The 16,015-nt window shown below is 42.5% G+C and overlaps 1 protein-coding gene across 1 annotated transcript; it reads right to left on the bottom strand.

The window, feature by feature from the left end:
* Positions 1 to 899: 899 nt before the first annotated feature.
* ptpn5 (protein tyrosine phosphatase non-receptor type 5) lies at positions 900 to 8,349 on the bottom strand (the record flags this gene model as incomplete). Its single annotated transcript, XM_083974471.1, has 12 exons — positions 900 to 993; positions 2,332 to 2,445; positions 2,810 to 2,970; positions 4,161 to 4,271; positions 4,400 to 4,537; positions 4,689 to 4,768; positions 5,123 to 5,207; positions 5,637 to 5,829; positions 6,663 to 6,919; positions 7,069 to 7,164; positions 7,299 to 7,421; positions 8,077 to 8,349. 12 exons carry the CDS (start codon positions 8,347 to 8,349, stop codon positions 900 to 902), a joined length of 1,725 nt encoding a protein of 574 aa, XP_083830597.1.
* Between the last annotated feature and the right edge of the window lie 7,666 nt (positions 8,350 to 16,015).

Raw genomic sequence — 16,015 nt, 5'->3', positions numbered from 1 at the left:
ATGTGGCCTTAAAAGCAGGAGTTGTTTAATGTAAACATCATGGGCCATGAGGACTGCACAGGCAGCATGGTAAAAGTGTAATACTGTAGATTGCACAGAAATCCTAATTAGTTAATTAATAACCTAATTGTCATACATTCCTATGTTCCATAACATTGCACATGCCTTTAATGAACACTTAGCACCATGCAACCTGAAAATGAGGTGGCTCCTGAATGCATCAAAAGTTGAAACAGGCCATCTGTCATTTTTTTTTTTTTTTGTGTTTTTTTTTACATTAAAGTCAATGAGAGTCAGTGAGAAAAAGCCAGATATTAAGTCACTGATATTTAATCTTATATCTATATAGAGTTAAATATTAGGCTGGCATTTGATCATTTCTGTAGATTTAATTTATGCTGGCACTTGTACTGTAAAGGGCCCTTACTACTGACACTACCTTTAGGACACTGAACTTGAATTTCCTCCTTACAATAACCTCGTGACTGCAGGTGATCTGATGATACTTCGGCTCCACTTTAACCTTTCGATCGCTGTACATACAGTATGTGGAGGGGCGGGGCAGGGCGGGGGGGCGTATTTCAGACCAAGTACTAAACAAGGTCTTGATGTCTTGAGACTCATGTACAGTAACGTGATAAAAACCTCAGCAGTGCAAATGAAATGATGTCAGGGTTGCAGGTTATTTGTCTGTTCTGCTCAAAGACATACGATAAGCACAGATTTCACGTCAGCCATTCAGTCCTGTCTGAGCGAGCCTGTCTTGGGTGAAGGAGATTACCATGGTTGGAACTTGTTAAAGGGTGAGATTGAGATGATGCTAGGTACAGTGGTGCATACCACCAGAGGCGGTACAGTGTACAGTGGTGTGTCTCGGTCTAGCTGTAGCGCTCACTCTACTACTCCTCAGCGGTGTGAGGCAGCTGTTTCTCAAACAGGCTGAGGACATGATGCACAAATTGGTACTGCTCACCCGTTTGGATCATCCCACCCCTGACAAACAGACAGAAAAACAACCAATTCAGACAGAAGAAGAAAAAAAAGCAATTTACTTCATCTATGATAGTGCATGTTAATCAGTTCAACAATCAGACTGAAATATCTCAACAATTATTAGTTGGATTATGATAAAGTTTAATACAGACACTCGTGTTTGCCAGAGGATGAATCTGTCTAATTTTGTAGATCCTTTGACTTCACCATGAAGTTTTTTTTATGGTATTGAGTAGATAGATGAGGTATTGGATGGATTACTATGGAATTTGTCTTCCATGGTCCTCATAGGATGCTGTGTGCCATCATAAGTCAACATGGGTTGATTTGTCACTCAGTTAATGTTACCAATTAGCCCGGAGCACAACTTCCAACATAGTACAGCCTCACACAGGTTTACAAAACGGCTGGCATAAGGTACTGTATGCTACATCTACATCACATATCAAAGGCATTGTCTGCTGCCAAGTCAGGCTGTTTTATTCATCCTCTTATCAAGATGATCAGCTAAAGTGTCTTGTAACTGCATGTCAGACTCCTTTTATTATGAGGGGTCCTTGCTGTAGCCTGTAGTTTGCTCACTTACAATTTGAAAATTATCAAGCTAGAATAAAATAATACAGACATTTTATAGTTTCTGCATACATTGCTTTTTTGTTTATGTACAGCAGTTTCCAATTTTTTGTTTCTGTTGTTACTGTGGCTGTCTATACTGTACTGATGCCTCATGCATTGAATTTGCTCTGATAAACATTTTTTATTATGATCTATTCTACATAACTGGGTCACTTTTTTAACAGCTCCAGCGAAGAATAAATGGTTCGTCACATTTTCTCAAATAGCCCATGTACTGTAACACAAAAGACCATGACATTCAGACTTGCCAAACACAGGTGTAACTAATAACACTAATAACGGCTGCTTTCCATGTAAGTGGGCCCATGCACAGCTACCGTGCATGCTGGGTAAGTTATTAGACACACCTGTGCTTTTTCAGACGTGTGACTGACTGTCAAAACATTTTATGGTGTGTATTTGCTCCATTAATACTCATGTGAGAGTTATTAACTGCTACACAGAGCTTTGAGTTTTGGTTCTTGAATTATGTTGCACAAGTTGTCTAAATACATTGAGTGATGTTTGTAAGCACAAATTTATGGATTGGTATTTTGACTGTTTGTTGGTGTACATACATACATCCATTTTCACTATATTTCTTTATTTTGCGGTAAACCCCACAGTGACTTAGCTTGTGTTTTGGAACTAAATCAACTCAAACTACGTCACAATAGCTAAAGATGGACACACGAGCATGTGTGCGAGCTTAGAATATCTCACCTGTCCAGACGGAGCTGGCAGGTGGTTCTCAGGATGTCAACCACACCTTCAGTCCTTAGCTGCTTGCACAGGATGGAGGTGGCGATGAAGCAGCCAGTTCGACCAATTCCGGCACTGCGGAGAATAAGGTGGAGGTGAAGGAGGGGGGGCGAGGGGATAGATGAGGGGTAGGGACAAAGAAAATGGATGGATCAGTGTATTGATTAGCACTGATCCCACTAATCTGACTGATGCCAAATATCCCCTAGGGAAATCAGACAGCAGAGGATTGTAAAGGGACAAATGTTTTTGTTTGTTTGTTTGTTTTTTCCAGAAAGAGTGCCAAGTGGTGTCTATAATAACATTTTTCTCTATACACTTATTTTCTCAACAGGTTTCATCATCAGCATTTTGACTCAGAGCCTTCTGAACACATAGTTAATGTCTTGAACATCGGCTCCTTATTTGTCTTGGCATCAAAAACAAGCTGCTTTTGTACCTGCAGTGGACAATTATAGGGCCACTGGAGGGCGGAGCTTTCTCTCTGGCCTTTTCCACTTCCTGTACCAGTTCCAGCAGGGGTGGGGCCTTGTCTGGGGTCTTCTGATCAGGCCACGAGGTGTACCAGTATTGCTGCAGAGTGCGCTCCTCCCCATCACACTGATGCAAACACACACACACACACACACACGTAGACAGGCACACGGGCGTGAAATACGGATGTGAACATGTTGTGTACACACACGTACACGGCGCAGACAGACTGAGAATGATTTTTGATCAGCCTGTTGCTCTGCATGTACATCCAGATCGTTACCTTGGTGTTAGTTGCTACGACAACAATGAATGCAGAGCAAGACAAGAAAAGAGAGTGAGGATTATAGAGACAAGCTCACATAGTCTGTTTCTCCCCTCGCTCATACATACTGTACAATGCATAATCAGATCTCTCCGCTGCCTCTATTCTCTGAGTGTCAGTTTGACAATAATTATTAATCCTACAGACAGACAGCATAAACCAGAGGAGTTGAGTAAACAACAAGCTTTTAACTCTGAGCACAGTTGTATAATGATCCCCTGGCGCTCACTAATCAGATGCAGGCTGCATTTACTGAATTATTATGTTTGGCTCACTCCAGTGCCAGTGCCACCATGACAGTGACCCCACATTAAATATAAAGCACTCATCATGAACACATGAATGGAAATGAAAAAGTATGGCTATCAGAGAACATTGGGTATCTAACAACACACACATGTGGTGAGTGTGTGGGAAAATTGACAAACTGGTGAAACAGAAAGTGAAAACATTTATTTTGGCAAGAGGAGATATTGGGTAGTGTTTCCAACCTTCCTGGTTGATGGCAGACAAGACTACGCTTAAATACTTTTACTTTCTAGTACATAGTTTCATATTAATCTTCACAACAATTATCTGAAAAATAAGTATTTCAACACACAGCAAGTCGTAAACAGATACACTGCACCTAATCCAGCATGTGTTGGAGATTTAGCTCAGCTGTACACAGTTTTCTCATTACACTTTGAGTTTCGGTTTTCTCTGTCCAGCTTATTTTAATTTCTCCTTTCATCCCAAACCAATGGAAGTAAATGGAATTTCATTTGTGACACACAAAGACACATGCATGCATGTCCCACTCCTTTTCATCTAACCCCATCCTGAGGTCACATTTTTATTTCTTTGACTTATATTACCAAATACCTGCAACATTAGCAGAAGTTCTTTATCCCAATTAATACCAACAAAAACACTTTTCAACTCTTCAACTTGTTGATTTAAGTAATCCACCCTGATTCTGTGACATAGTAACTGTCTTTCTGTATTTTACCTTCAGCGTGAACACCCTCAGACTGTAGTCATCCTCCTGAGTTACCGTGACGACGGTGATCTCGATGCCCTCATGGGTCACAGTGTCCTCGGGCCAATACTCTGCACATTTCTGGAGAACACCGGGCACACAAGTACGTTTTTTAATTATTTTTTTATACCCATTATATTATTAGATTATCTGTTGCATTTATCCATTAATGCATCCATCATCATTATCTCGTATTTCTCCAAACTGACCTCGTTCTTCTCCTCCAGGTTGGTGATCATCACTATAATTGGGCTTCTCTCCTGCCACACCATCCTCCAGAAGTCCCCAACTGTATTCACGGTGGGACCCTGAGTGGCAATGTATGCATGCTCCTCACCTCCATAACCCTGTACACACACAATTGTTTCACATATCTATCTCTACTAATTGTGAGCAGGGACACAGAGAACATAGGGTCAGATCTGTGGAGAACAAATAAAAGTTAAAGCACATGGCAGAGCAAAGCTGGGACTTATGAATCCACACATCTTCACTTACTTTGAGATAATTAGCGTTGATGTAGGTCATGAGGAAATCTTCTTCATCCAGTGACTTCAAGATCACCCTGCTGTGTGTATCTGGAAGTGGACAGTATGGAGTCATCATGAAAAGAGAGACAGATGTGTGGCACTTTAAAAAAGAGCAGAGAAACATCTAAGCTATTATTCATGCATGTGTATTGTATTACACATTACAGCTGAGTTTTATTACAAGGTTGTTTCATGTTTTTTGTGTGTTTGCTGTGTCTCAGTGTGAGTATCAATGATCTAGTGAAACAGAAACAGACCTTTCCAAAACTCATCAGTGCTAAATAGTAGATGAGTGTGTGAAATTATTAAAGGGAAGCAGCATAAAAAAGCTTCTTACAAAATTCATAAATCCATGATCCATTTTTTAGTGATTGTTCAAACTCATGTTGCAGCTGTACTCACTGGGTAAAATGGTTTTGTAGCGATTCTTTCTCACCAGCCCTGGGTAGTTGTACTCCTTAGGGTCCACGAAGTTCATGGGAGTTTCCTGCCGATGGACACAGAACAATGGGCGCAACAACAATCAGCCCTTGCAGAAATGTAGGGGAAGTCCTAGTCTTGCCTTCAACAAGGCAGCAAAACATTATGAAATGATAACCAAGACATTAAGTCATCTAAACTGTTGCCGTCAGATTGTACGTAATTGAAAGGCTGTGGGCAAAAATGTGTATGATCTTTTACGCGCATCTCTCTGCCCACCAGATGCTGGACTACTTTGTAGAGGTTTGATTTGTATGCAAATAGTCCTCCATCTCGTCTTCCATCGCCCACTATTAAACAGCGGAAAAGCTTACGGGTGTGTGCAGAACTGGATGTTGGTCTATGTGTGTGCCAGAGTGTGTATTTTTTCCGGTGAAGTCTCTGTTAATCTAAAGCTTGTAGGTGGGTGAGCTACTGCTACTGCTGCTGCACTCACATAAAACTCCGCCTGCAGGCTCTGGTCATCCATGGCCCGTATGTGTAGCATGGCAGGGGTCAGGACGTGCGTTCCCTGGCGGAGGTACTCCTTGGCTGACTGGTCTCTCGGGGAGAGCTGGGCTCCGTAGCCATAGGGCTCGGTGCAGCCTGGTGTACACATGTCCAAGGTCAGGGAAACATTGGAGCCTCTCCTGTGTGATACATACACAATCAGACAAATACATTTAGAAGCGATCGTAACCGTCTGCGGTGTGACGATATGGATTTAAAAATCATGTATACACAGACGGATGAAAATCCTCTTTTTCTTTGTAGTGAAGTACATCTGGTAACTAATTCAAATGTATGGAGATCCATTTAAATGGAAGGTAGTCATGAGGTTCTTTTGGACACCTGAAATTACAGCTTAATTTAGCACTACACACTCAAATAAATGCTGGAGAAACTGTGGCCCACACATTGGTAATCAGACCCACATATAATACTCTATGCCCAAAACTGGAAGCATTCTGGAAGGAAGTGTTTGAAAAACTTAATAAAATATTTGGTGGAAATATTACAATGGACCCAATGGTGGCCCTACTAGGTCTATTACCAAGAGGTATGGAAGGAAGAGCCAAAAAATATCTCTTAAAGATACTACTAGCGCAATTAAATGCATTACAGTAAGGTGGTTGAAGCCTGACCCTCCAACACACAATATGTGGACTGAAAAAATAGAGGAAATATATCAAATGGAACAAATAACATATTCCTTGAGAATTCAAAAACATATATTCACTAAAAGGTGGAGCCCTGCTATGGGTATACTGATATAATTCTATTTCTTTTATTTCATCTTGCTTTATTCTATTTTATTTGATATTTTTCTTTGTCACTATACTACTGTAGTCTCCGTCTCTTTTGTTGTACCATAACTGTTACCTTCTGTATGAAACAGCAGATATGATGAATATGATTCTGTACATGATTTTGAATGAAACTTAAATAAAAACTGAGTTAAAAAAAATCCTCTTTTTCTAACCTCTCCTGAAGCCCCACGGGTGTGACAGTGAGGGTGGCGGCGTCTCCCTCCGTCCTGGTGTCGGTACCTATGTCAAAGACCGGCGTCTGAGGCACAGGGTCCAAGTCCAGGAGATCCTCCTGAGCGTCCGTCCACTCTGACAGCGTGAAGGACGGCTGGCGGCTTACCGACTGACGCCGATCGCCAACGTCCCTCGCTACCGTTTCTGATGACCACAAGCCAGAACCAAAGCGCCACTTGTACACCATGTGGATGGCCTGAGGAGACAGAAGAACAGGACAGAAGAGAGTACAGTATGAGGGGGTAGGGCAAGTGTTTTTCAGTGGGTCTAGTTCATAGTTGGGAATCTACATCAAATTTTCTGCATAAAAGGAGTTTTCGAAAAGGAGAAAAAAGTAGGTTTTACCATGATAATACAGATGGCCACACCGATGCCTGCAGTGCCCTGGACGACCCAGTTGTGCTGTTCGGTGTTTACAACCTCCCTCATCAGCACCATGGACTGGCCAGGGCAGAGAGAGAGAGAGAGAGACAGGGAGTGAGGAAAAGGTACATCCTCAGGGTTTTGTTCCTTCGAGGTCTTCATCCAACAACAAACTGCAACAGCTCAAGGTCAGAACCAGGACGGACACTTACGTCCACTCCAAAGATCGGGTGACACGGTAAGATGAAGCCAAGGTAGAAGTCGATGACCTGCAGGGCTTTGTAGATGGAAGAGAGTGGTCCGTTTCCCTCCATCACAAAAAACACCCAGTATCCCTGGGAGAAGAAAAGCAGGGAAGACAGATCGTCACAGCTCCAGTCATTCATGCACTGGTGGTAATCAGGAGGCAGCGCTGTGGCTGCTCTCAGGTGGAAAGCAGACAGAGAAGAGAAGAAGATGGCCTATCGTGCAGGCATACAAAATATGTAAATTGACCACATGCAGCCTGGTGTCATAATCATTTACGAGGCCGTTTTTTTCTTCTACATATGGTAATGTTGCACCTGTCCTTTTTTTTCTTGAACATCAAACATGAAGTCAAGGGAGACAGTAATAGGAACAGCATATGAATACTAACAGGGTGTCCACTTTTAGCTAAAAAGAAGAAGTATTTTGTAACCCCTGAATAAAGCACTTTAGAGAATATGACAATGTAATGATGCACATGAAAAGAAAATCTATGTGTAAAAATAAGGGTCAAGTTGAATGAATACCCGGTGCTCAAGTGTGAAGCTGTCATTTGAATTGCTAATGTTGCAATTACACGACTCTGGATTTTTCAGTCTGCATTACATGCTGAGCTAGGAACCAAAGCTTGTGCTTAAGAGAAAACACACATTCAAGAACATCTACAAGTCAGTGGGGATTTCCTCCCTCCATTTTTTTTCCCCCATTTCATTTTTTTTCCACAACTGAGGGCCACTCACACACCGTGACTTGGGAGATGACAAACAGTGCAGCCCAGCAGTGGATTTCGATCACCAGTGCGTACACCTTGTGCATGAACACTTCCTCTCCCTGTGGGCTTTGGCCGCCCGTGGGTCTGTCTTTGCATTCTGGGAGTCCATCTTTTTTAGGGGCGGCTCCGTCGCCTGTTTTCTCAGCCTTTGTGGGCTCATCCAGCCAGACGGAGTCCTCGTCAGGCCTCAGGAAGATGGAGTCCTCAGTGGGGGAACGGGTGCAGCTGCTCAGCCGGCGAGTCATTATCCCCCTGTTGAATGAGGCTCCTTTATTTTTAAGATATTTGACAAGTCATCCATATCTATCTATCTATCTATCTATCTATCTATCTATCTATCTATCTATCTATCTATCTATCTATCTATCTATCTATCTATCTATCTATCTATCTATCTATCTATCTATCTATCTATCTATCCTGAAACGTGTCTTGACAAAAAAGAAAGCGGGTGTGTTGTTTTAACACCTTATAAGGCCAGTGTTGTTTTTACTGTAATTGTTTCATTGTGTTGAATTACAAAGGCGCCTTGTGTGAACAAGTTAGCGCACAGACTTCACTTGGCCATTAAAATTTCTTGGTAAGTAATCATCATATTTTTAATAAAAAAAAAAAAAATTTGGTCTTTGTTGCTGGTCAAATTCACATGCACGCAAGAGACATATACAAAAACTCCATATGCTACTGATTTCCAGTTCAGTGATGTGCTAGCTGTGTCAGGTTGCATGTGTGTGTGTGTGTGTGTGTGTGTGTGATTGTGTGTTTTTAAATGAGCGTGTATATGACAGAAAGGGTTGTGTTTATTCCAAAGGCCTATTCAGATGTATAGCTAAGCGGCTTGGAGTGGCTCTCATCTCCGGATCCTCTTGTCTCGCTCAGATTGGACTCTGTTGTGTGAATGTGTTTGTGAGTGTTTGTGTGTGCATGCGTGTGCGTGTGTGCGTATGTGAGAGAGAGAGAGCTCTATTGTGGAGAGATGAGTCAGGGGTAGCGTGTTTACAGCCCTGTCCGTCGCCTTGGCAACAGAGTGGCTCTCATCTCTCTCATCCTTCCTGAGCATTATCATCTACTGACAACACAGGCAACACACACAGACACAGACACACACACACGCAGCTTCTCTGTATCAGTCAGCAGTGTATTCAAAGCCCTTTTCTGCCCTTCTCTTTTGTCCTTCAACCATTAATAAAGGTTGTTTTGTATATTTGGCTGATTACCGCCACGTGGTCTGTGTGGATGTGTCAGTGTGGGGGCTTGTGAGAGTGGTGGTGTACTAGTTTGCACACATATCGCTTCTGTGTGAATGTGTTGCTGATGGCTAAATTTGTAGTGCCTGAGTTTAGAACAAGTTTCATCAATGGCTACGGACTGACGTTGCACAAGAAAGTTCGTCTAGATGGACTATGGGAATAAACCCACTGCTCCTCAGGGATGGGTTAAATGCAGAGAAAGAATTTCACTGTACTAGCTGTATATGTGACCAATAAAGTACCTTTACCTTTTACTTTACCTTTAAAAACTATACGGCCGGTCACATGACTCACCTATGATAGATGGCAGGGAACTGGGGAGAGAGTCAGATCACATGATCAAGTCAAATCCTGTATCCTGTAGCAACCAGCCGTTGTCAGCCATTGTGCAGCAGCGTTGAATCTGAAGGACAGAAGACAAGATCCAAACAGTGCATCATCTGGCTTACTCCGAGATAAAACAGGAGCTACAGGTTATTTAAATATTCACAGTTTTGTCCCCTACATGCTACACTAGTGACACCTTGTGACTCAAATTCAACTGGTCACACTGAGACAGGGTTAGTAATCCAGTTTCATCTAAAGATGGATCGGAGTAGCACCCTTGTCAGCTCCCAGCTGTGCTTTCAGGAGCGGTGGATGGTGATGTAAGGTGACACAGTAAACTGTCAATATTCCTCCCTTCTCTCTCTCTTTCTGTCTCTTCCTCTCTCTCCCTCTCAAACAGGCGAGGATGATTCGAGCCAAACTGAACAGCCGACCTCAGAAATACATTCAGATTGCTCCAGTCCAATCGGTATGCATAAAGTCAAGCCTTCGCTGCTCTCCTCCTCCTCCTCCTCTCTCTCTCTACCATCTCTCCTCCTCTCCTTCTGTGCCACTGGACCCTGTTGAATGAACGGTGTGAGCTCAGCGGAATATGAGACCACACCAGCAGTGTGTGTGTGTGTGTGTGTGTGTGTCTTTGTGTATGAGTGAAACTGGTGAACAGAGGGGTGCTGAGGGGAGCTGCTTTTCTATCTCTCTTTGCTTGCTGCGAAGGTGGTTTTGAAGTGATGACGCCAGGCTTGTAGCCATGGCAACGTGCATACATACAATGTACACGCACATATAAAGTATGCGCACACACACACACGCGCACACACACACACACACACACACACACACACACACACACACACACACACACACACACACACACACACACACACACACACACACACACACACACACACACACACACACACACACACACACACACACACACACACACACACACAGATAGTGTTGTATAAGAGAAAGCGGAGAAAGTTCAGTGCACTTCCATTTTTAAACAATGGATGGACAGGTAGATGAGTGGATCGAGGGATGAATGGGAGGAAAAGAAGCTCTTTTTTTGTGTGAAGGTTGTCTGAAGCAATGACGCAGTGAGGTTGGCGTTTTGGTAACTGTGGCAACCAACATACTGTAGCGTGCACACACACACACACACACAAACACATGCACACACACACACACACACACTTTGGCCAACATGCTGCATGAAAAATGAAAAACACAAACATACATCTGCACTGGGAGAGCAGTGACAATATCCAGGTTTGTCAGAAGACTCCCGCCTCTCTTTGCTTTCACTCTTTGAGGTAAATATCTTTGTTTTTCAGTCACTTCATTTTGCTGCTGAGGGCTTGTTGACAAATTCTCTGGTATATTTAACCAGGGCTATAGCTAGGACTTGGAGTTACTGAGGTCATGAGTCCACGGCAAAAAATAAACTCATATTGTGATATTAATTACTATCCATTTAATATATTATTAGTATTTTTGTAGCTTTGTCTCGCTCCCTGTGGGAATAATAAATCATTTTTATAGGTCTATAGTTTCACAATTTCAATATAAAGGATATAATTATTTAAAAAATGAAATGTAATATCCTTCTAAACATTCAAAATAGCCAGGAAATATACTGAGGACATGACCTCAGTCCACAGTGGCAAGCACAGCACTGCATCCAGTATACTGTTTCTCTTTTGTTCCTTCTTTGATTCTTAAAACTGCTTTAGTTCACATGTTTCATTTACTGTTTACTCCAGCTCTTTATTGAAGCTATAAGATGTAACGCTTCACAAAAATATTAAACCAACACCTATTTTGACCACATCTCTCTGTTTATTGGGATTTCTTATCTTGTGCATTTTAAACGCAATGCGTGATTCAGCTCCATCTGGTGTATTAGGTATCTGGTGTATTGTTTAAAATAAAACTAATGAAGGTGACTGTTTAGTAACATACAGAAAAGTGTTTTAGCAATATGACATTAAATAAACACGATGTGAAGATGAATATCGCAGCAGAACACCTCCAAACAGTCTTGTGATTAGTGAACGTCAATTGGCAGTTAACATTTCTATTAAAACATAGTGTTTTCTGAATCATGTAGAAGCAGGCCAAATGGATTTGTGGAGTCAAAGCTGACAGCTGATTCAGCCTCGTTCCTCGCTGAAGGTCTGCTGTCTTTAGGCCTTTACAAGCACCACCCCCTCAGTGTATGTATGTGTGCTTATGCGCGTAGTGTTTCCATTGATCTGCATCCATTCAAAGCATCCAACATCCAGCTGAGGTTAAATAGAGCCATACATTTAAACCCATGGAGAAACACAGGACCAGGAGTGACTATCTCCTGGGACAGTTTGTGTGAAGCTGTTTCCTGGAGTCAGGAACGCAAGGAATTTAACATGCTCTCCTGTTTTGCTCTGTTTGGTGAGCTGGCTCATGGCTCAGTTGGCTCACGTTTTAATGGACATCCCTGATGCTTCCAGCGTCTCCGCCTGGAAAGACAGTGTGTCCTAATCGGTATTCCAATTTCCTACTCTATTTTTAAAAACGCTTCTTTGTGTACTAATCGTTACAGCAAAATATCAAATTGTTATCCTATAGCAGCATTTCTTGTTTCCAGGTGAACCAAAGCTCATGACGAGTGAAGTATCGAGCGTGCCGTTCAAGTGCTCATGTGGCAGGGAGGCGAGGTAAGAGGAAGCTCTCACTGAAAGTGATGATGGGATGGTAATGTGAGATAAAGTCACAAGGGCCAAGACCTGCCTCATCAACCTTTACTTCTCCCATACACACACAAACAAACCCACTCACACAGGAAAAGAAAAACCTTGATATTAATACACACGTAAGCTCAAAATGACCTTAAAATTAAACAGCCAGCGAGCCCGCAGCTTCCTCCGGTATATCACAGAGACAGATAATCAATCAGCTCTATTGTTTACATACACTCCTACAATCTCTTGCAGCAGCTCCAGGGGCATTTCAAAGTGAAATCTCATTAACACACATAGAAACTTCAGCCTAAGCTATACAGTCTAAATAATTGAAATATGCTGCATAGCCAATTGATTTAGTTTCTGTTAGAGATAAATCTGGATTCCCTGTGACAAATGATTGTATTACATGATTGCACTGCATCAAAACACCAGTGCAGGAATGGCATTCTCTGGCAGTCATTCATACTAAGACAAAACACCATTCATATCACGTACATGGCTACGGTGAGCTAGAGCGGCCACACAGTGCAGAGCTAGATGGATTAGTAATGAATCACCCAGGGAGGTGGACTGTTGCATCTCTCTCTGGTAACTCCCACATTGTCACACAGACATGATACAACACAGAAAAAAAATCAAGGTTTGAAAAATAATAATAATAATATTAATATTAATAATGATAATGATAATGATAATAAATTACAGTAAATACACAATTCATAACAGCATCAAAGAGCCAACCTGTTGGAGAATTATCAGTTTTAATAAGCAGAGAGAGAGAGAGATAGAAAAAAAACAAACAAAAAAACACAAACACATACAGAGCCCACATCACACATCCCTACCTTTTTACAGCCAGGGAAGCGCAGCAGCCATATGAACCGTGGGGGCTTTGCTGAGGAATTGGTATTCACCTCATGTCGCACAGCCACGGAGGGGGAGAGAGGGGAGAGACACAGGGAGGAGAGGAGGGCTGGAACAGTCACTCACACAGAGCCTTAAGTCTGGTTAGGATAAGTCCTCTTACCTGGCTGAGCCCGTCTTCACATCGCCATCTGCCGCTCCGCTCCCTCCGAGCCAAAGACCAGGAGCCAAACACCAAGAACCACGCCAATCCCTTTACTGCTCCTCTGTCTGGGAGACGAACGAATGTGTTTGCATGGGAGAAGGAGACAGACCGACAGTGAGAGACAGAGAGGCAAAGGATGTGCGTGAGGTTGAGAAAGGCAGAATCTGCGAATGTGGGTGTGTGTGTGTCTGTGTGTGGAAGAGAGATAGAGGTATGAAAGTCTGATGGGTTTTCTTTTGTTTGTATCCTGGAGGAGAGAGAGATCCACAGGCGGCAGCTTCATCTAGGTATATGCAGCAAGAGGCTGTACGGTAGCCTTGGCAACAGAGCCAGAATGAGGGAGAGCGAGCAAGGGAGTTGGAGAGCGAGGGAGGGAGGGAGGGAGAGAGAGAAAGAGAGAGAGAGACTATGTGTGTGTATTTATCACATTGTGGGGACATCAATGTGTCATATTACGGGGACCCAGCTCCAAAAGGTTTTTCCCACTGGATAAACTTTTAGGGTGGTTTATCCAAGAGCAAAACTGGTCATATTTCACATCATAATTATTGTCAATAATAAACCATATAAGAATACCAAAACCAGCACCATATGTACCACCAAAAATTATTGTTTTGCTAAAAGGATGGTGTCGCTTATTCTTTAATGCCATCATTGCCCAAAAACTATAACACACCGATCATGACGACGACATTCCCTTAATTACAGTGAACATGGGCACTGTAGTTTTAGTTTGAATCCCATGTTCACTGTCCCGCTGACTTACTGTATATACCTGTCCTGTACTCAGTAAAGCACTGGACGTGTATTCATCCACGACTGAAAATAGTTCTCCACACATACGCTCTTTACCTCTTTTTAAAAAGCACGAGGGCGACATCAGAAAGTCAAGGGGCATTGTTGGTTTTGATCATTTTCTGAGAAAAAAATATAGAATATTTTGACAAGCTTTTATGAAATTCCCCAATGATACGTTCCAGTCAAGTCATTGTCCTCGTAAGTGACAAAAACACATTTGTGTGTGTGTGTGTAGTCGGGGGGGTCGGATCATAACACATCACTGAGCAGTGAACACCCCCCACTGTCACCTCCTCTGCTTCCAAGCTGTAGGCTCTGCCACCCACCTCACTCACCCTGTTTCTCACTCAACTCGATCGCCCCTCTCTCCCTCTCTCCCTCCCTCCCCCCACCAACGCAACTCATCATCATCTCCCAGGTCTATACACTTCTTCCGGTCTCCATCATTTTTGCTATCCCTGTGTTTTTTTCACTGCTCTTGCTCATCCTCTCGTGCTCTGCCTCTTTGCTTTTTACACTCTCCCCCCTCTGACTCTGCTCCTCCCTCTCTCTCTCTCCTTACAACCTCCTGTCATCTCTTGTCTCTCCCCTCTTTAGCGTGTTGCGCTCTCTTTCTCCCTCCTTCCTGTCTTGCCATATGGTAGCCTTTCCCTGTCAGCCTTATGAACTGACCGGCAAAAAAAACAACCAGTATTTAATCAACACAAATATGGGGAAACACAAACACTACATCATTTTTTTTTTCAAAATCAAATTTAAATTATTAGCATAACAAAGTTTATGGTTTAATATAATAATTCTGATGATAAGAAAAAATGGATAAACTGTGCATTGGTTCACAGATACAATTAGGATAACTTCTTAGTCAACTCTGCATTCACATATCCAGCAGACACATGGCAACATAATTTAACCTATTCAACCCGAGGCAGCCGATACCTAGTGGCAGAATAAGACTGAACCTGGAGACAAACTGTGGGACAACAGAGTGGTCTGGCCTACACTGTAAAGTGTATGGTGGGAGGATATAGTGAACTAATTCAACCAACTACTGTATCAACAAAAAATAAAGTGGCCCAACATGGAAGTGCCAAAAAATGTAGTTCCTTGCATGGCACCAAAGACAAACCCATGTTAAAAAGACAAATGTAAAAACTGTTCTGGGGGCTTCATTTTTACGGGTCACTCGCTAAAATTTTATTCAAGATTTTTAATTTATACTTAATTGAGGGCATGCCGCTTTGAGTGACAGCTGGGTGACGGTATGCTTGCTACAAACTGGCATGCACAGACGTCTCAGTCGCTACACCCCACTTCTCTTAGGTACTGCCAAGATGGTGACAGCGCAGCAGCCCACTGAGCTCCTGTGGTCTGGTGACGTCATGGAGGCTGCTGTATGTCCACCTTTGTATATAGTCTATGTATTTCACATTAGGCCACTAGAGTATATTCATCTGAGCGATTAATTTAAAAAAGAAAGCAACAAAAATGCTCCCAAACTGCTTCCTCTGAGGCTTGACCCGTGACATAGGTCAAATCACGCACAGATTTTGAGGGGAAATTTATGCTCAGTCTTGTTGACAAAACATGAAGCTCCCTTCAAAATCCTTCATTTTCTTACTTACCGCTCAATTCTGTTCTTGTGACCACTACCGTTTAAGCTGATTGCTAAACTACAATTCATGTTATTGAACAGACTTTTCTCACACTGTCTCTCTTCCCTGTTTCTTCACTATTTATG

This window comes from Trachurus trachurus (genome assembly GCF_905171665.1).
Source record: "Trachurus trachurus genome assembly, chromosome: 6".
In the NCBI taxonomy this organism is placed as follows: domain Eukaryota; kingdom Metazoa; phylum Chordata; class Actinopteri; order Carangiformes; family Carangidae; genus Trachurus; species Trachurus trachurus.
Note: the sequence above shows the minus strand (reverse complement) of the source record. Positions and strands in the feature narration are given on the sequence as shown.